At 39.9% G+C, this 21,986-nt stretch overlaps 2 protein-coding genes across 11 annotated transcripts in view; one reads left to right on the top strand and one right to left on the bottom strand.

Moving 5' to 3' along the window:
* Positions 1–21,986, bottom strand: part of SATB1 (SATB homeobox 1) — a 101,207-nt gene that overhangs the window by 72,436 nt on the left and 6,785 nt on the right. For 2 of the 8 annotated variants that reach the window (XM_077865328.1, XM_077865330.1), the window contains exons 2-3: positions 4,499–4,733; positions 639–815 (exon numbers count right to left, since the gene is read on the bottom strand). In XM_077865328.1, coding sequence (XP_077721454.1) covers positions 639–815; positions 4,499–4,709 — 388 coding nt within the window. In that variant the 5' untranslated portion in view covers positions 4,710–4,733. Of the gene's footprint in view, positions 1–638; positions 816–4,498; positions 4,734–7,438; positions 8,463–21,986 lie in introns of those variants that run through there. The other 6 variants (XM_077865327.1, XM_077865329.1, XM_077865331.1 and 3 more) reach the window with 6 other exon arrangements.
* The window catches only part of LOC144293956 (uncharacterized), a 53,494-nt gene continuing 39,566 nt past the window's right edge, over positions 8,059–21,986 (top strand). The window contains exon 1 of one of the 3 annotated variants that reach the window (XM_077865346.1): positions 8,059–8,429. The gene's annotated coding sequence lies outside the window, so the exon portion shown is untranslated. The remainder of the gene's footprint in view (positions 8,430–21,986) is intronic. The other 2 variants (XM_077865343.1, XM_077865339.1) reach the window with 2 other exon arrangements.

Here is a 21,986-nt window from a genome sequence, read left to right on the forward strand (position 1 = left end):
CTTCCCTCTAAAAGGCAGGTCAATGAAAATATTCACAGCTTAGCTTTCCAAATTGTGAAATTATGTAAATGACTGTAGGGTTGTTTATTATTTTGGAAATAAAACCCCATCAATAAAACCTATGCATAGGCCACATTTTCCTAACTTACAGGAAGTTCTAATAAGACATAGCTGAACCAGTTCTAAATGGCTTTACGATTTAGATAAGATTCTCTATTGCAATGGGAATCAGCATTGAAAAATACTTTACAGCCCATAAAACCATCAGAAACAGAATAAAAGAAACAGAACTAGATATTCAGTCATAAATGCAAATTGACTCTCAACAGTCCATCTGCTCAAATACGCTCCTCACTTCCTTGTGGGTCCTCAGTGGAGCAGATTATTAAGGTCAATAAGCATACTAATGATTCAGCTGAAGTAATTTAAAAAAAAAATCTACCTCGACATTCCACACGAGCAAAATGTGTGTTAACTAAACCAAACTGAATTAAGCCAATTTTTTAAACCCACAGTCTATAAGGAACCAATGTAACACACAGGCTACAGTTCTTTGAATAAAAATATTCAGTGCTTTCTCTGCAGAGTAAACAAAGGATGCCAAGCAATTTTTCCAACCCCACGTATGCATTATTTACCTTTGGCCTGGGCAGCAGAGCTATGTGAATAACCCAGAGACAGTAATGCCATTTCTATCAGCTGGTTGAAAAGCATATCCTTTCTCACCAACACAAATTCCGCATGCTCCTCCTTGCAATCATATTCAATGGCGTTTTCATAATGTTCCACCACGCAGAAAACTGGTAGCATGGTTCCTATCAAAGAGACAGAGAAAAAGAAACGCAAACCAACAATCTTCAGAAATACAATCTGGGGGGAGGAAAAACTAAACCATGAAAATAAATCTTCCCAACAGTGAGAGAAGGGGAGACTGTGTTTCCAAGGCAGACAGGGCACAGGGATACAAGCACGCACACACAAACATATACATTCTTTTATTTTTTAAAGTTGTAAGAGAAATATTGAAATAGGATGTGAATTTGGTCCCAAGATAACTTGGGCTCTGCTTTAATATTAACAGTGCATTTTCCAAAATCAATTAATGCAGAATTACCTTTTTGATCAAATAATAATGCTGACGAGAGAGAAGTGTCTTATCTGATCTGCTGTGAGTGGTATACAGGGTGCAAACAGAACTCACTATAGGCGTCTTCAGAAGAACCCACCTTCATGCTTCCTACGTGCTTTTTGTTAATATTAAACTTTTCCCGTTTGTGTCCAAATTATCTTTGACTATAACATTTTTAGCATTTTCTTCCTTTTATTAGATCTTTACTAAACAGTTGCATAAAAGAAACACAAAACTTAACCAAACTGATGTTCAAAATATGATTTCAATATGTGCATAATGTAAATAAATAAGATTTATTTTTACAGCTACTTATTTAATCTACCTGACTAAAAAGACATCCCAGTAACCACAGGTCTTTAAAATGAACAATCTTTGTTATGTGTTATGAGAGAAAGAGAAAAGGAAAGTGGCTTCGTAATGACATATTAGGATAAAGGGATCTACACAGATTTGATGTGTTCTTTCTTTATTTACTTTAATCCAATGTAACAACTCAGTAGCCAGATGATTAATAAGCACAGGCCACACCACCATTAGAAAAGAGGCTTCTAGAAACTGAAATCACGGAATGCTGTAGTACTCAAGGTATTTATGCAGCGCACTGTCAGACTTCCAGTGATATACGGAAAAGGGTTAAAAGCAGATGCATCTGAACTGTACTGTGGCAAACTGCCAGGAGGGTATCATCTTTAGCATAAATGATGACAAGGGTTACTTTAACAGGGCACCCAGGATCCCCAATTAGTCCTATAACATTAATGCCTCTATAAGGCTCTGCCCTCTGGACTCACAGAATCCTACCAACTTCTGGCGATTTCTAATGCACACCAACCAGAGCTAAAAATCAGGATTTCCTACTGACACCAGTGATGCCCTTTAAAAAGGCTCTATTTTCTTGTTTATGCTGAACAAAAGCCGGCAGTTAAACAGCTACATATTTTTACATGTGCATCTTCACCAAAGCCTTAGTGAACTGTTCACTAGAGATTCTAGCTCTGACAAATAAACCCCTTTAGGTTTACTTAGAAAAGCTCACAAACTCATTCGAAGGTACCCAACAGGCTAGGCATGAAAAACAAGCCGCAGAGCTTGCCAATATTCTTGTCATTCATTCATCTGTTTTATACCAGAGAGAGAACCTGTCAGGGATCAGAAGAAGACTTGGGAAGACCACAGCAAAAATAGCAACATGCGAACTGGTGATTTCTTCCTTGGCTTGAAGGTACTTTGGCATAATTTCCTAAACAAATAAACAAAACACCCAACCTCTTTTTCTTAAGTAGTGCTTTCTCATCTCAGCCACAATTTTTATCTAGCACCTGTCAAACAGAAACTATGTACATGAAAAATAAAAGAAAAAAAAAACACCACCACCAAAAAGCTTTAGTAATTTTGTTGTTTGAAGCAAGCTGAGAACCTTCTACAATTAAACTAAATTTTAAAATAAGTCACTATGAAAGCAATGTTTAAAAAAATTTTTGAGCAGGAAGTGAAATTACTGTACTTTGGTTTCTCCTCCCCCTGTTCTGATGGCTTCAAAGAGTTGGGTTAGTACAACAAAAACATACGCATTGATTTTTCCTCTTACAGAATGATACAGACGTGTTCTACTATATGCTCCCTAGACATATGAAAATTAGCTATAGGCTTTACAAACTGTTGAAACATACTGGATTTACTTTGGACTTTTATTTAGAGATACCCTATAGATAATTAAGGTGGCTACTGATAAAGTGACAATAGAATCATTTAATTAAAAATCTAGCTGCTAAACCTTCTAGCAAACTTGTCACCCTTGTCTTCCTGATACTGTGAGTAATGCTGAACAGGAGCCTTCTCTGAACTGTCTGATTATTTGTGCTAGTGTTTGGCAAGACTTCCAACTACAGCAACTTCATAACCTTCCAGCATTAAAAGGGGAGTGCACTGGTCACTGCTGAATGCTAAAAATACCACATGATTTAAACCTGGAGGCAGTCTTAGAAGCTTTTGCTGAAGGTTTATGAGCCTGTGTAAACAGCACGTCTGCCATAAGGAGCAGTGAAGTCTGTAGAATCCTTGTCTAAAACTGTCCTGGCATTAAAGTTTGCTGTGCAAATATCACATAATACCAGAGACAGCTGAAATCTCCTATTTAGGAATTTATGGAACTTATATGTTTGCAGGCGTCAGAAAGTCTTTTTTATAGAGCCCCAGTGCTTCACAGTACAATATTAATGCACTCAGTTTGAAAAGCCGTAATAAATTATATTTTTAATGCTCTTACCCTGGCTTTCTTAAGATGCATACATTCTTGGCAAACAATCAATAAATAGGGTAATCATGAGTAGAGGCCAAAGAATTTGCTGAAGTGCTGTTTTTCCATTTTTAATAGATAAAGATCTAACAATACGGACTGCTGTGTCTGTTCATTTCAGGATCAATATATTCTTTGTTTTCGCCAAACCAAGAAAAAAATAAATGATTGTATGATAAATGTTATGCATCAAACACAATGAAATTCCTCTGCCTTCTAACTTTATCTACTTAATATTCTTGGTTGCTAAAAGATGGCATTTTTATCCTTCGCTTAGCAAATGTAAGGAAAATCTGAATCCTAAACACAGTTATTCAGAGACAAAATAAAGACTATTATGAGACACACACGTTATACCCAGTATAGGCACTGATCTACATAAATAGCAGTGCTGAACACAAAGTTGTTAAACTTCATCAATTTTATATAAAATTGGTAGAGTCACACGGTTACACATCTTCCGTTTATAAACTTGCCTGAGTTTGCCCTTCCTTTATCAAAAATACTCAACTGTAGCAAAAACCATATACTAGAATCATCAGGTTTTTCACTACTAAATAATAAATTTGCTCTTAAGAAAACAAACCATAAAATAGGACATCGCAAAATTTCAACATCGTATCACATAAGATTCCCGTTATCTCTGAAAATGACTTACAACTAATAATCCTCTGAAAAAAGCTAAGGCAGTCCTCAAACAATCTAAGTGTCTTATTCTTAATCGGGGTTAGTTTAAGCAACAGCCACCTACGTATCCTCTACCACAGTAACACCTTATCAATGGAAGCCTTGTGTAATGAAAGCCATTATATTTCACTCAGTCCTTATCATCCAAACACCCAATGACTCCAGTCTATATAGTAGGGTAAGGTGCTCCACTCATGCCCAGAGCCTACACTTTCTAAGCATGACTGACACTGCAGCGTGGAATGGAACTAATTTCACATCAGAAAGGGAATCAAGGAAAAGAATATACAAAGACATGTTCTGCTCTCCACCCCCCACACAAAGTGGCCTTGAGTAGACACAAGGGCTTGCAGCTTTCCAGGATCTGGCTCGAAGGTATTTACCTTTCCTAAGGTTGGTTTTCATCAGATGGCCCGAGTGTTTTAAAGGCACTCCCTGCATTTTTGCACCTGTGCTCCCAAGCCTTCCTCTTCCTAGTGGGCTCCCGTTCTGCTCCAGGCGGGCAATCTTGGCTGGTGGACCCTTCGGATCGCTCACATTGTTAGACATGTCTGAATGTTCTTTCCCCTGAGGTGCCTCGTTCAAATGATCCATACTCAGTTACCCTCTAAAGATCACCTGCCAGAATTTAAAAAGAAGACATGTTATAATTGGGTGGGGGATCTCTCTCTCTCTCTCTTTCCCCCTTATGTAATATATGATATACCGAGCAAATATTTTATCTGTAGCTATTTCTCTCCACAAATATAACATACTTGTAAAACTGCTTAACTAGATAAATCATATAATGCAGATATTACTATGTTTTTAGACAACAGTATTACATTTCCATTCAAGTTAACAGAATAATTTGTGGAAACTATAGCCACGCACATTAGAATAAAAAGGTGATCCGTCACCTGCCAACAAAACTAAGTTGGGAGAAATGGGCTTACTTTTAGAACAAGAATTACCACAAGTGTAGCTAAAAAGAAAACAACGTATTTATGTAGTCCCAATTTTTAAAAATTAGAAACTCATTACAGAACACAATAGTACCCTTTAATCAAGAATGGGAAGATTATCATAGTCCAAAATATTAATTAAATCTGAAGTGCATGTTTACATTTTTACATATAGTTTAATTCTGATGAGGAAAATATATGTGTGTGTGTGTGTGTGTATATATATACATATACACACACTACCTCAAAAGAAGATAGCAAGTAACTGCTTTTTAAACACCTCATTGGCTTTACAGGTTAATTCACAGAAAAAGTTTTCTACTGTTTAAGTTTCAAGAATTACATGACCTGTTAAAGATCTAATCAAGTCCTGGCTCAAACATGTGATTGGATCACATAACCCTTAAGAAAATGGAAAGAAATGTAGGATTTCTTCTAATATCCCAGATGCTGAAGCATTCCAACCTATGTGTTTTAGCATTGATATTTAGGTGTCCCTTAGTAACAGAATACTGTTAACAATTTAAATAGCAAAAAACTTGAAAATACTTTGTGATATACATATTAGATTGAAGTGCCAAACTCACTTTTTAAAAAAATCTTGATGATTTTGGTAAAACACAATAACTAACATTTAAAAATAATCTTGGTACCCAATGAAGTCAACATCTTAACTGACTTCAGAAAAAATATAAAAGATAATTGTTTTCAGTTATACATTGGACATCAATTTTAATATTTATAATAAAGCAATTAGTACAATATCAAAGTCACTTCTAAAATGCAGTTTTAACTGCAACTGGTAAGAGCAGGTTCGGTAGAATTATTTTCTAAACTTTTCATGGTACTTTATGGAGCTCCCCAATATCCCGCTCTCTGGTAATTCAACATATCTTGTACTTTAAATATATATATATATATATATATATATATATATATATATATATATATATTATACCAAAGAAGCTATTGAGATCTGTTTGTTGAAAGTCAGTTTGCATTAGCATGGCCTTTCTGTAAGCATTTTTTTCCCCTGTTTAACCATAGATTACTTTGCCCATTATAATCAAGCAAAGAAGTGAAGGGGGTGGGGGGGAAGCAATGGTAATCTGTAGGCTTAAAAGCAACCTTAAGAATGCCAATCGAAGAACTATAAAGTTTGAGAAATAATGGCTATTTATCCTTGTACTCTAGGGTGGCACGCTGAGAACTAAAGGTTTACCGTTGATCGAGGTCCCATCTGTTTTTGGTTATGAGGTTCATTAACAATAAATGTTCCTCTTTTAACCACTTTTTATCAAGATTACTCTTTTCCATTATATTAAACTACAGTCTAAAGTCAAAATTAGAGAGTGATGATTATTAACTTATTCAAAACACTGTTTATAATGTTTCGTGTGGATTAAAATACGGAGCTGCTTTTTCTGAAATTGGTTGCCTTACCCTAGAGCAGAAGATGAATTTTAAAACATATGATTTGAAAAGAAAATACTTAACCCGTGGGGCAATTTGAGAAAAAAAGAGCGGGGGGGGGGGGGGGGTGGCGGTGGAGTAGACAACAGCATCAAAGTTAATGCTACAAAACATATTAAGTAGTCATGAGGCTTAACAGCATTATAAGCTGTACAGCAAATGAAAGTGATAGATTATAATTTAGTTAATGTATTGACAATCAAAACATCATATAGGTCATGCAAAATTATCCTTCCAATACCCACCTAGAAGAGTCTATTAAACACTCAGTCATCTTGTAAAAAGCTTTACATTATAAAGCAAAATTACATGCACATAAAACACCCAATTTACTCATTTAAACTCTATGCCCAAGGCTAAAGTTCACCAAACCTCAGTTTGGTATTGCAAAGAGCAGCCTCCACGGGGCCTGCTGGACTGACAGCATGGAAACTAACTACAGTCTCAACAGATGCCAAGCTGAAGAGTTTCTTTTGAGTTACACATTTTAAAACGCCTTTTAGTGTAACGTCTGGTTGGCATACAGAATGCAGGCTACTTTCTCAAAATCCCATTTCCCTGTCCATAAACCATGTCTATATATGATAATTACTGAATAAAACAGTGAACTCAGACGCAGCTATTATTTCCTCCAAAAAGAAAAGGAAAAACACGAAATTCCAGTTTCAACAACCTATTTTTTTTGCAATGTGGGATCTTTTTCAACGAGTTCCTGGCTGAATCGCCTCACTCGCCCCCAAAGAACCCCATAATCACATTTTAAGAGATTGTGCCCTTATCCATTCCATATGGCCGGCACGATCCAGGCCAAGCTTTCACTGTGACCTTTTAAAGAGACAAAGAAGCAAAGTACTATCTAGAAACAGAAACACTGCAGTTTTACTGAGTGAAATTAGCAAAACCGACCTGAAACTCACCACTTCAAAACTTGACAGCATATAAATAACAAAAACAAAGGAGATTTCCTTTGCAGCCCGGGTTCTTGAAGAGAAGTTCAAGACTGATGTTTTCTACGTCCTTTTTTTTTTTTAATTTAAAAAAAAAAAAAAAAAAAGCAGCAGACCTGAAGGCGACTTCCCCTGAAATTGTATTATTTTTCTCTTCCCCTACCCCCGCCCCCCTAAGCGGGGGAAGGGCAGAAATAAACGTCTAGAAGAGTAGCCATGGGAGAGGGGGTTTAAAAAAAAAAAAAAAATCACAATTCGAAAAACAACATATATGGTTTGTAAAACGTCTAACCTCAGAGAACGGGGTTTTCGATGGGGGAGGAGGGGAGAGTGGGAAGTAGGGAGGAGGGAGAAGATAAAATTGATCTGACAAGTGATTCGTTGGGGGGGAAAATCGTAAAAACAAAGCAAAACCCGTTATGAGCTGTACACTGTGGTGGTGCTGGGGAGGCGAGGTGGTGACTGAGGATTCTCTTAAAAAGAGGGGAAAAAAAATCACTGCGGACAAGGTCTCCCAGAAAGGGGGAGAAAAAAAAAAAAAAAAAAAAAGGTGCCCTCGCTTCCCTCCCTCCCTCCCTCCCTCCCGCTCGCTCGGGTTCTTCGGTGTGAGGACAGAAAGTCTACTTCTGGCTGTCACTTGCGATATTATTCTCCAATAACCCCGGAGAACGCGGAGGGGGGAAGGCCACCTCGCCTCCCTGCCGATCGCCCCCACCCCCGCCCCAACAATTGCGACTAATGATTAACAAACCTTAAACTTTCTTCCCCCAGCCTCGCGCCCCGCCACGAGGGCATCTACCGAGGGGCAGCGGGGGTGGGGGGCAGAGGGTCGCGGCTAGAGCCCCGGGAAGGCACTGAGATGCCACTTTTGGTTCGGCCCTCGCTGGTAGCAGCCCCGAGGACCCTCTCCCTGCCCATGGACGCGGGGCTGCGAGCGCCCGGGGAGCCGAGTGAGTAGGGGGGAGAGAGCGAGGGGTGGCGGGCGGGGAGGGGAGGGGCGCGGAGGGGAGGGGGGCGGAGGGGAGGGGGGCGGAGGGCGGGGGAGGGAATCCGGAGGCACCCCCGGCCGCCTCCACCGGCCGCCTCCGCAGCGACCGACTCCCCGCCCCCTCCCCCCAAAAAGTCGCCGCGCTCTCACTCAGCCAGTCCGGGGTAAACAACGAGCACCACAATGGCACTAGGGCTCGGGGGGAGAGCCCGGACGCCCGGCAAAACTGAGGAGGAGTTTCCCCGGGGCGCAGGGGGGCGCAGGGGGGCGCAGGGGCGCGCAGGGGGCGGGGGAGCGTGCCCGGAGTCGCCCGGCCTTAGGCTCGGTCCCCGGGCCGGGCCGGAGGGCGGCTGCTGCGGCGGCGGGGACGAGGCCGGCCGTGGCCGGGCGGCACAGGGCGAGGTGTGTGCGTGTGTTTGTGTGTGCGTGCGTGTGAGCGCGAGTGCCCGGACGGGGCTGCCGCTGCCGCTGCCGCTGCTCCCGCTCGCTCTCCCTCGCTCGCTCGCTCGCTCGCTCTCCCCCGCGCGGCCGGCGCTGCCCCCATTAAATCATTAGTTGACTCATCCCGGCCGCCGCCGCCGCCGCCGCCGCCGCCGCCGCCGTGCCCTGCTCGGCTCCGCGCGTCCGCCCGGGCTGCAGCCCTCCACGCCGCTGGTGCTGCCGCCGCCGCTGCTGCTGCTGCCGCCGCCGCCGCCGCTGTGGCTGCCGCTTCTTCCTCCTCCTCATTTTAATACAAAATCACCCCGCTCGCAGCCCCAGCCCCGAGCACGCAGCCTCCTCCCGGCCGCCCGCCGCCGCCCCGAGCCCTTCCCCAGCGGGGCCGGCTCATCCGCCGCGTCCGGGGAGCGGGAGCGAGCGAGCAAGTGGCGGCGGCGGCGGCGGCGGCGGAGGGGGAGGGAGAGGAGGAGGAGGAGGAGGAGGAGGAAGGGGGTGCGGAGCGGAGGAGGAAGGCGACGGGGTGGGGGGTGGGGGGGCAGGGTGCAAGGGGAAGGCGGAAAAGGGATGGGGATTAAAACCCGGGCTGGAGGGCCGGGATTGGGGGAGGGGGCGGGGGCGGCGAGTTAAACAGCAGAAAGACAAGTAACTAGTGAATGAGTGAGGGAAGGGGTGGGGGGTGGGGGGCGGGGGGGGAAGCGCACGATTTCCGGCCCCGGGCGCGCAAGAATTTGTAATGAGCTTGATTAGAGTGAGGCGGCCCGACATTTATTACACACAATACCCAGAATAACAGGGCGCCGCGCGAGGGCCAGCGCCGGCCGCCGCCAGGCGCGCCGGGGAGGGCGCGGAGGGGAGGGGAGGGGAGGGGAGGGAGGGACGGGAGAGGGGGCTTCCCTGGCAGCGGCCGCCGCGGCGGGGAGGGGAGAGGAGGGGAGGGGAGGGGCGGGAGGGAGGGAGGGAGCGCGCGGCGCGCGGGCGGCAGGGGCAGGTGTGCGAGAGTGAGCTGCGCGGGAGGAGGGGCGCCGCCGGCGGGGGGCGGGGGCGGGGGCGGGGAGGAGGGGGCGCCGGCCGGGGGGCGGGGGCGGGGGCCGCTAACCAACCACCCACGCGCGCGAGAGCCCCCGAAAGGAGTACGTGGGAGCGTCGCGGGCGGGCCCCCCGGGGAGGGCGCGCGGGCCCCGCGGGAGAGGGCCCCGGGCGTGCAGGTGACCGGCTCGGGGTGCGGAGGCAGGCGGCCCTGGGGAAGGGCCCGAGGGGGACTCCGGGGGGCAGACCTCTCCCGAGCGCCGCGGAGGGTGCACAAACATTTGCACAGGCGTAAAGGCCGGGAGCCCCGAAGAGCTCTCGCGAATATTTATCCTCAAAGGAGGTAAAATCCCAAACTATTATGAGCCAACGTTAAAAAAAAAAAAAAAAAGAAAGAAAGATGAGTAAGAGCTTTCTGTATCTAGTCAGGGGTAGGTTCAAAACTCCCTCACTTCTGAGCCACAGAACGAACACGTTGGAGGAAGAAATACGTGTGGCTCATAGTGGCGGATTCAAACAAGATTTGGGTCACTTGAAAGAGATCTGACTTGGTATTCACAAAGGACAAGACGCCACCATTCCTAAATTAATTTAGACCGGGTGCAAGAAAAGTTTGAGTTGGTGAATCCATCTGTCGTAACCATACAATGCTTCTGACATCTAGGGTAAGCTGCCCCCAGTTAGGTGAACGGCCATTAGCACAGAACTATGATCCTCTTATTTAGATAATCTATTAAATACAGTTCCTATAAAAATGAAGAACATTACAATCTCATTAGAAACAGAGATGCAGCGTTTATCGCTTGGGTTTCAACACTAACATCTTAGAACCCTGAAGGCAGTTAATCATTAAACAAAAACAAAAATGTGGTAGGAATTACTTTTCAGAATGCACTAGTAGGGAAAAGAGAAAAATCAGTCAGATAAACATTTTGTTACACATAAAAAAAAGCAACAAGTTAGCACAAGTACTGAGATAAGAGGGAAATATGCAAATTAAGCTCTTTAAAGCTACCAATACACTCTTAGAGACACTGTTTACATTAGAAATCTAAGGAAAGCAGAAGGTAAAGCAGGAGATAAAGTATAGGAAATAATGGCCTCCTGGGGAGAACAAGTTTAGGAGAAACACAATGAAAATATATCACTCTAATGGCACCTAAGTTTCACCCACAAACCGGAAAGGTTAGTCAAAATCGAGGAAGGCAACCGTGAATCTTGGCATATATAAACCCAAGCCTTGAGCAAAATGAAGAACATGTGATAATAAAACACAACATCAAAAACAAGGAAATATAAGGCAATCTTTACCAAAAGCCCAAATGACACCATATTTTTAAAAGCTGAAACGGGAAATGTGGAGGAGGATTTTTTTTTTTTAATTGAAGTATAGGAAACACAATCAATAAGGAAAAATACAAACATGGCAAAAATGTAGCACAGGTGTCCTAGTTGGTATTGTGGATGGAAGTACTCAAGCTTATTTTAGAAAGGTGTTTGGTATTTAAAAGGAAAACATAGATCACCGGTTATCATCAATAATCTCCATGGCAATGATAGGTTAAATTAGGAGTTTGCAAAGACGTATATTTTAAGATTTGCTTCAAACTGGTGATGCCTGACATGTTTCCCACTAACCTGCTTGGTTTTCAGTAGGAACAGTGCATTCTAGTATGCTGTGCAAATTGACAAATAGCAGCAAATAAAAAAAAAAAAATACAAAAATTTTAGTGGACTACAAAACAAAATTTATCCATGCAACGTTTATCCAGGAATTACAAGCTAATTCTTAAACATGACCCAAGTTTGTAATAAGGATGGGACATGGCCTTGGAAAATGATTAAATAAATGAGGATAGAGATATCTAATAATGACTTTATTATAAAGAATACTGAGACAGTACAATTACGTATATATTAATCACGTATATATGCTGATTTCCCCTCAAGTATATTCTTTATTTCAGAAGTATATAAGAAATGACATAAGTAAGATGACACACGAAGGTTTATGCCCTCCAAGTGGCACAGTACATTGATGAACTTATTTACTCTATATTATCTCCCTCTTTAGAATACTCGTTATAACCACTGAGCATTGGTCAATATAAATCCAGGTTAAAATAAAGAAGAGAAGCAGATAATGAGAAAAATATCACCCTCCTACGCATACGTGAGGATAAACTATTATGGTGGGGGGGAAAGACTTTGATAAATTCTATTCAGGCATCTTATATTTGGCAATAAAGATGCAAGTATTGAAAAAAAAAGTTAAAATAAACTTTATAAATCTAGCTATCAAAATAGAAAACCTCAGGAACATGAAATATTGCAAGTCAAATACATGAACTATTTAACATGTGGATGTACAGTTAAAACAGTGCATCAATCACATGAGAAGGCATTCAAACTGGCTACACAAAGGTAGCAAAGATAAAACATTGTAAAAGATACACAGGATTAAAAAAAAAAAACTTAATAATGAAAGGACTACTGCATATTTCAGATGGCACCATATTAAGATAAATATGCAGGCAGATATCCGAAAGCATTAAAACACATTCAGAGTTCTGAATAGCACATACATTTGTAATACACAGAGAAAGCATTTAGAATTTGAACGCTTTTAAGATATGGCAACTCCGCCAGTGACTGTGTTAGCAAAGCAATGCTTACCACCATAGCACTTTCTAAGGACATGTTTTGTTTTGTTTTTTCATCTTTTTAAATTCAAATACAGTTGGCTATCTCTCTACACTCTTAGAGCAGCACAATTTACGTAGCATATTGCTCTTTTTATCATGTCAACTCTTTGTTTTTTGGCGTTAGCTGCAGGTGGTGTTTTCCATATATGAATTTCTGGGAATATGGTCTGTGTTGGCCATATAAGGATGTCTATTTGAGCCATATGTTTTGCTGTCATGTGTCTCATTTTGTCTGTCTGGAATGTCAGGACTGATTTCCACATCGTTTCTTGAATGGACCAAATACAAATTTGTAAGAACAGAGAGGAAAAAAGTGGGGCTGGAACTCAAACAACTTTGTCAAAACATATATTGGAGAGGAAATGCAATATCCTGTAAACATTTGCACCCTTCTTCTCACATCTTATCTGTGACTGACATCATCACAACTGCACAATTTAGGAGAGAATCTACTTGATCAAATTCAGAAGTTTGCAGTATATGCAGATACATGAAAATCAAACAGACCCCACACCTTTGGAGTTCATGGCATGGCACATGTTAGCTGCCCTACTCTAAGAGCCCTGGGTCCAGCATTGAATGTGGGGAAGGGAAGGTGCCTCAGGCTCTACTTGCTTAGTGAATAAATGGAACTCTGATTAACTTTCTGACTAATGTCACAAGAAGGTTTGGCCCCATTTCTCAGAGCCTCTTGCATTGCCCGTTTGTTAACAGTCCTCACAGTCTTAATCAATTAACAATTTGAGTAATTATTGGCTTAATAAATGTTTCCCATCCTAGACTGCAAGCCCTATGAGGGCAGAGACGGTCTTCCTCATTGACATATTACCAGGAATGCATATACCGTCCTTGCAATATTTACATTATGAATAAATAAACAAGGGCAAAAAGCTCACGGTGTCACCTGCAATCAGCCTCTACCGCTAAATGCGATGACAATTCCTTTTAGAGTCTGCCGATGTGAGCAGGACGTAACCTGTGGGGAAACGTGGCTGTAACACTTAAGTTTGTATTCACTGAAATGAAATAAAATTTACAATTTAGTTCCTCAGTCCCCGATTCATATGTTCAGTAGCCTCATGTGGCTAATGGCCATTGTATTGGACAAAGTAGATGACAGAAGACCTCCACCCCTGCAGAAAGTTCTATTGGACAGCACTTACCCAGAGAACTTCTATAAAAGACACCTAAGTAAATCCAGGACCTAGCCAAGAAGAGCCTTTGAGGTGCTGAATGGCTTTCAGACATTCTAATGATGTCCAAATTGAAATCATTTTCCGTTTTAGAATTAGCCAATAGATCTGTAAAGTTGCATGGAATGAGGCTTGTGTGCTGCTGCACACAATTTTAAGACAACTTTCTAGACATGTCTGTATTTGAAAGGGTCCTATTGTACATTTGGAATAATACGCATTTACCTCAAATGCTGCTTTCCATGAACATTTAAATAGCTCATAGGTGAAGCTAAAAACCACAGAGTCATATCCCACCCTCATTTCCATCCTGAATTAAAGAAGCATAGTTGCCATTAGAAATGGCTCTTTTGGAAACTTTAAAGTAGATGCCTATTCAAACCGGGCGGCTTCTAGATACCAAACAAACAATGGTGTACTGCAGAAAACAACAGCAAAAGGCTTGGATATGTTTCAGGGGAGAAAAAAAAGGGAAATGATAATGGACTCTAAATATGGGGCTTAAGGCTTTTTGTTTTTGTTTTTCCCCTAATAAGTGGGGTTTCAGTTATAGCCAGACTGATAGTGATCAAAAGTTATTTCCTGATTACTCTAGGGTTGGATGTAAATCCCACTGGTAGTCTGTAGATATGGCTTTAGTAGACAGGGGTCATTATTAAAACTGAGCAAAGAAAAGCCAATGCTTAAGCTAGTTTGGGGAGTAATGGATAAGGGAAAGGAACAGCCATTATAGATGGCTTCTAGAACTTTGACAGGATATCTGGCCCTTTTACCCAGAAATACTATCTTTTTTAGCAAAAATTTGAGCAAAAATTTTTAAAAGCTACCTTTCCTTCCACAGATGTCAGTGTGGATCATAACCTTGACAGGGCACAATGGTAGTAATTCCATCAAAATTGATATCTCTATCTACACTCACCTCCAAAACTGACTAGGGATAAGAAGGATTGCTGTTGATCCTCCAGTGTTGATATTATTACCAAAGCTCTTGACAGTTTCAAGTTGCCACACTTTTTCCCCATTGCTTCTGGAGTGCCCTCCCTCCCCCTTCTCACCTGAGGACCTCCCTTCTACCATATCCTTTAATATGCAGCTTGATTGCGCCTCTTCTGTCCAAAGCCTTCTCCAGCTGTTAGTTACTTCCTTTGGTGTTCCATCACACTACCTGTCCTTCGGTGTGACATTCTGTGTCTACCTGTCTCCCTCCAAACTGCAAGTCTGTACACATTCTGAGGGTATACTTGTGTCTGTATTCCTGGAGTTTCTCACAAGGTCATCACAGGAAAAGGAATCCAAGAACTGTTCTTATGAGAGAGTGCTCATAAGAATCTCTTAGAAATATTCTTGCACTCTTAGGAAGTAAAGCCGGGTGCCAGGATCAGAAGTTGGCTCAGTGGCTTCCCAAATTTGCTGCACATTGACATGACCTGAGGAGTTCCTTTAACAATCCAGATGTCTAGGCTGCACCCCACTGCAAAAAAAATCAGAATGGCCGAGAGTGGGAGCCAGGCATCCCCAAGGTGATTCCCATGTACAGCCAGGTTTGGCATCGACTGGTTAAGCTAATGTTTTATTGATAGGAAGTCAAATATACCTGCTAGGACATCTTCAAAGTGAACTTTTTAACCCAATCCTGGGGTCACGTGGCAAACTTAAGACTGTTCTAGGAACCAGCACTTGCCTCCAATTTAAGGAATGTATGTGCAGCAAGTTACTTGTATCAAACAAACAAAAAAGATGGGAGCAAGCTATTAGGTCATTGATTTGGTGAAACAGGGATGTTGTGTGAGGAACTACGATAAATTAGCATTTGGGCACTTGTTTGAGATTTACTGAGGTGCCAGAAATCCTGTGCAGGTATATGATTTATCATCACAGACATAAGTGACTAACCACAAAATTACACATGGGAAGTAAAACTCTAAAACCAGTCTATTATTTGCTGGAGCCAGAACCATCCCGGTTTCCTCTAAGTCTTTTTTCAACATAGATGAGCATGAATTTTTCTCCCAGAAAACTCCAACCTCAAGTAGGTTTCCCCCTGAACAGTTGAAAACTTATTTCCAGACTAGGTCCTGCACTTAAGCGGAACTGAGGTATTCACATTGTCCATGCCCAAGAGCCAATGACAGGGCATCACAGCCCCCTGCAGCTGTGCTATACTCTTGAGAAGCTCGGGGGATTTTAATTCCAGTGAAGTCAAACAGCAGCAACCGTTCCCAATCAACCTTTAGCCAAGACATATCAACCAAATCTTCTTAGTGATGCGAATGTTATTGCTAATCTTTCTTGGCTTAATTGGAGGGAGGAACAGTGTGAGGTTACAACAGACCTGAATCTTTGTCCAGATCATTTTGGGGAGTATAAGCCAAAGGCAACATCTGATATTGTACTGCCATCCCCATTGCCAAAAGGCACGGGACAGGGGTTGTCCATTAGGAAAGAAAGCCACCACCAGAAACAACTGCATCACACCTGGACAATGATTAAATACTACTATAATGCTTGAAATTTGCTGCAGCAAAGGAGAAGTTAAATAGAAAAACTAAGGTACATTCTATTTGGGATGATGGAAAAGATTTGGAAGCAGACTGTGGTGATGGCTGCACAACAGTGTGGATGTAATTCATGCCACTGAACTGTACACTTAAAAATTGTCAAAGTGGAACATTTTATGTTATGTATATTTTATTCCAATAAAATAACTAAAAGCAAAAAAAAAAAAAAAAAAAAGCTAAAGGAAAAGACTCTTCCCTATATTCCTAAAATTGGCAGATATGTATTATCATGAAAGTATCATGCCAAGCAGTAAAACAATGAGCTACAACATACTGAACAAACCTCTCCTCACCGCCAACCTTCCATTGCTTTGTCCTTACCCGCCAACAGCCACAGTCCAGTCTATGCTAGATAATTAATTCATATGATGAATACCTGACCCAAAGATAATTAACATGGATTGGTAATTAGAGACCAAGATCCCACCCAAAGTAGGTAATTTGATGGTCCTCTGATGCAAGAAAATGGTTCTCTTTTCAGATTTTATTCTATACTATGGCCCGTTAGCAAAAGCTGAGAAAAACATAGACAAAGACATACAAGTAAGAGCACCGCAAGTCCAAAAACTCTTTTTGGATGTTTTCAAATGAATAAAAAATTAACTATTCTCATGAAATAGTAGACCCTCCCAATTAAACAGCACTTAAGAGTGTCAAACACTTGCATGCAGTACAGTCACAGATGTGCAGCAACAGTATAAATGTAGTCAATGTAATAATTTATAAATTGGCTCTGTATAAAGACTTTAGATTCTATTTTTTTAAATAAAAGAATAGAACTTTTTGGTTTTAAAGAGCCCATGTAGATTTCAATTTAATTTGGTCAGTCACTTTGTAGTGATAGTAATTAGGATTATTTACCTCTTAATAATAATATATATCATCTTTTCCCATAAAACATCGTCCTATATTCTGTTTCCTATCATCTATTCTTACTGGTTTTATATTAGGGATTTTTATATTAATGATGAAATTTTCAATGTATTAGAAATTCATGTATAAATCAGATCTCACTGAATTCATACCTACCAATATGTATTTTTCTGATGGATACATGACTAAGGAATATGAATACATAGTGAAGCCAAATTAAAATTACATGTTTATTATGTATAAAATCATAAATAAAATACTAAAATATAGCTGCAGAGTACAGCTGTTGCTAGAGCATATCCAGTCACCTATTTTGTAGTTGCCTCTTTCTTAACTCTAGTGTTTATTGTGGAATTTAATTCATTAGATAACAAACATGGACTATAAATATACATGCAAATTTCCAGCTGATATGAAGGGAAAAGTTGATAAATAATGCTACAGTATAACTTTAAAAACAGAACTAGTGAGCCTTGAGGCTATTTTTTAATCATTTATTTTTATTTATTCTGTAAAGACTATTTTCATTTGTATTGTTTTTTATATATATAAATACACTTGGGAGAGAAACAAACAGCATACTTATGAAAAATTTTGATGGGGACCAGCTTGTAACTGTTTAGAAATTGTATTGCTTTAAAGATGGACAATACTCACCATTCTATTATTTCTACAACTGAAAAAAACCCACAGATTCACATTATATTTATTAAAAACTAAACCTATCTCTCCAAAGAAGTAACAAGTCTCTCAAAAACAACTTTTTAGTTCACTTTGCACAAAGGGGTTTCGTCACTAAGAATTTACAGTACTGCAAGCAAAGGCATCTTCGTGGCTGGCATATGCCGCAGTTCAGTATATAAACCAAATCTTGGGGCATTCTCAATAGATTTGGGGAATCCAATTGTTTGGCCAACATCCAAGTATGAATGAATGTATATCTAATATACATGTAACATAACATTATACATGTTCACAGATAACATTTGTTCACCATAGAAAAGAATACCACACAATTTAACTCTAGTCTACCACAGTTTTCATCAGAAATTCTTTAAAACCCAGAGTTAGTGTGACACTTTTATCATTAACTCCTACAAAAGAGGAAAAAATGATATGGGAAGAGTAGTGGAAAAAAGGTAAGGAACGAAGATTTGGGTCTTGCTTCTTCCTTTTAAGAGCCTGCTGAGTGACCCTTTATAAGTCAAGCAGAATCAAGTTCTGCATCTATAAAGTGATGGAAAAGAATCTGATCATCTTTAAGACCACATAAATTCTCTGCCCTCAAATGCAATTTAAAAGAATCAAGTTCACTTTAAGGAGAACATAAAGATATAAGGAAATTTCTCACATGCCCCATTAGATGTTTATCTCTATATAAGAGACAGGTGTCAAACAAACAAATAAGAAAAAAAAAAAAAAACCCACTAAGGCAAAGAGAAACTTTAACTCACCAGATTCCATCTGTTACATTTGAATTCATGCATAATTGATTATCCATGACTGGTAAGTTCTTTTCTCACTAGCCGACCACAGTTTTCTAAACATTAGGTATTAAATCACTACTAAAGTAGACTACATTTTAGAAACAGCAAGGGCAGAATAAGAATATTTTAAATGAAAAATTACATGCCGGTTAATAATAATACAGCTGACCTATGTTTAAGGGAGAGAAATTTTAATCATGTGCATATTAAATATTAATAGCCTATTCTGTTATTGTTATAATAAGGTTAAGTAGGCTTCTCCATGCTTAAGAAAAGAGGGAGAAGTAGGAATGCATAATGGTGCAAAAAGATACAGAGACGGGAGACAGACATAAGGAAAATGTGTCAACAATAAACAAGAGGAAATGAGAAAGAAGGAAAAGATGAAGGTGGAAACTAATCTCTATGTGTCATTATGACTGCCAGAGTACTGGCAAAGAAGCAGCATCCTTTTATTTCAATTTTAATCATTTCTGAATTTTAATACCCGGCTCCTTTTGTAATTCTCCTGGCATTCCCCATATGCCTCCATCCCAGCCAAAACACCAGTGTAAATTAAATGGCAGGCAACCACACCACTGATGTAGCCTCCCCAAAGAAACTACCAGGTGACCAAACGCAAAAAAAGGTATGTCTACTTTACATCCCTGAGGACCTGTGGCCAATTAACTGGCTGAATGTTCCCTACTTTCTTTAATTTTGAAAAGAAGGACAGTAGTTAGGTAATCTACAGATAGAGAATCATTAAAAAAAATAAAGCAAGCCAGTAGTAATACAATAATCAGTGACCATCAGGGCCTGGAAAAATGAGTTTGCTCTCACTGGCACTAAGGAGCATCACATGATTATTTAATTACAGCTCTAATTTTTGTCTCGTGGATGGCAACATATCAACAATTAATAGGGCAAATAGAGGAGACTGTTTTTAAAGAGACAGAATGTGCATGATAATGTAATAGGTCACACAGCAGTGCACCGCTTGAGGATTCCTTCCTTTTGTGGAACTAAATAAGACTATCTTGCAAATAGCTCCGTACAGGTCTCAAAAAGAAAATAAATTTAAAAAGCAAGAGTGTTTTTTAGATAACTTTCATCGAACTTTTCAGAATGCTTTAGATGCATTCCTATTGCAAATCTAGCATCATTTGTAAGGAATGGAGTGAAATCTTTAACAAAGATTAATATAAATACCCTAAATCTTAATATATTTTTTAAGCAATGTATAAAGCTACAATGAAAATTTTCTTTTTAAGCAATAATCATGACAGATATTTATTCAGTGGGATCCAGAAAAAAAAAAATTCCTCATTTTAATAAAGAACAGGTAGAGGTCAATCAGCCATGGGCCACTAGTCTGTAGTATTGTTGGTCCTGTGATATCAGGAAGACCATTATATAGGTGACCTACCTAACTGCAAAGTCCTTAGGGGAGGGCTTTCTGTTGACTCTAGTACAGTTTGTTACTACACCAACCACCCAAGGACCATGAACCTAAACTGAAATTCTTCACCTAATCCTGAAGGTCAATGAGGATAAATATTGTCAAAAAATGACAGAGCACATAGTTAAAGAAGAAAAACATTCAATTATCCAGAAAACTGGGACATGTATAGATTAAGTGTTCAGATAACCCCAGCAAAAACAGAAAATTAGAGAAAAAAGTCTCTTTTCCCATTAAATCATTATCAGCACAAGCAAAAGTCACTATTTTATCATTAGTTTAGCAAATCTTTCATGAGTGCACAAAATGCAAGGTGCAAAGGATGCTAACTGTGAACTTTCTCCTGTTTTACAGAACACAGACATGTATCTTACACTGAATTTCTTTTCTGTGGTCTTTTAATACCTTGTAGAAATAAACAGTAGCAGCTACAAATTTATAAAGTGGAAATATTAGTGTACTTTAAGGTGTTATATATTAATATGTTACAAGGTCTGCACATCCAAATTAACCAGGGAAATTCAAATAGTTAACCAATTTAGTAGCACTGGTCTGAGTAAGGCTAAGTCCAGCTTTAAGCTCTAGTTCCAGTCACCTTTGTTCTTCCGCCATGCCAGAAGCCAAAGCAAAAACCAGGGCTGAGGTTTGGAAAAGGAAATAGACTTAGAACTACCTCTGTGATCAATTGCTCAAATGTATCTTAAATATTAGGTTACAGAGAATTTTAAGAAAATATAACTTGGCTAAAGAAAAAACACAAACCAGTGACTAAAATCATTCTACAAAAAAGTAGTGTAAAGAGGTGCTAAATCAACTCAATACGGTTTTAATGGCTTATGTTGGCCAAAGTCATCAGAATATAAGAAAATGTAGGCATCTCAAAATACAATGTGGGGAAGCTAAAACTGCTGAGGGGCAATGATTTCTAATGCCACTGGCAAAAGTGACCAAGTCAATAATAATTACAAATTAAGGAGAAAAGGAAAAAAAAAAAAAAAAAGGCAAGGAGAAAATTGTACATCCCATGAAAAGTTTTAAAATTCTATTGCTGTAGAAAACATTTTGAGGATTCTGGACCAAAAATCTGACTCTATACGTTCTAAAAGAATATTTTTAAAAGAGTCTAGCAAGCAGCAGCTTGTATGTAAGAGTATACATCATTCTTTTTTAATATGACTGTTAATATACAGTTAACATGTCTCCGAAAAAGGTTGTAATTAACTGTCTACTGCTCTAATAACACTAATAAGCATACAGTATTATTAAAATACAATGACTCCATACAAAGTAAGGCTGTCATTTTTTTTAACTTTTAAGATAATGTTCTAAATTGTTTTTGAGTCCTCTTAAACCACCCAAAAGAAACCTCACCTCTAAGATTTTTTTTTTAAAAGAATAGTTATTAAAATATTGTTCTTTCCTTCCGCAGTCTGGAGAAATCTGTCTAACATTAAACAGGATGTCCAGGTATCATTTCAGGTGGTGAAAATACAACAGAAAAACACCTGGATTATATGATCAATTCTATGTATTCTTTTAAAATTTAGAACTATAAGCAGTTTAATTTAGTTCTTCATTCACTGGTAAAATGTATCAGTGAATGGGGAAAGGTCTGCTCTATCAAGAATCACATAGCCCTCTTGTTAATCCCCAGTGATTTCCATGGTCTGGTTCACTGGAACAGGAAAACTCAACTGCATTCAACATCAAACAGCTAATTATGGATACGCTATATTCAAGACTATTTCCATTTCAAAAGATATCTGCATAGACTGGGTTCTATTTTACTTATAATAAT

Source organism: Canis aureus, chromosome 22 (assembly GCF_053574225.1).
Source record: "Canis aureus isolate CA01 chromosome 22, VMU_Caureus_v.1.0, whole genome shotgun sequence".
Classification (NCBI taxonomy): domain Eukaryota; kingdom Metazoa; phylum Chordata; class Mammalia; order Carnivora; family Canidae; genus Canis; species Canis aureus.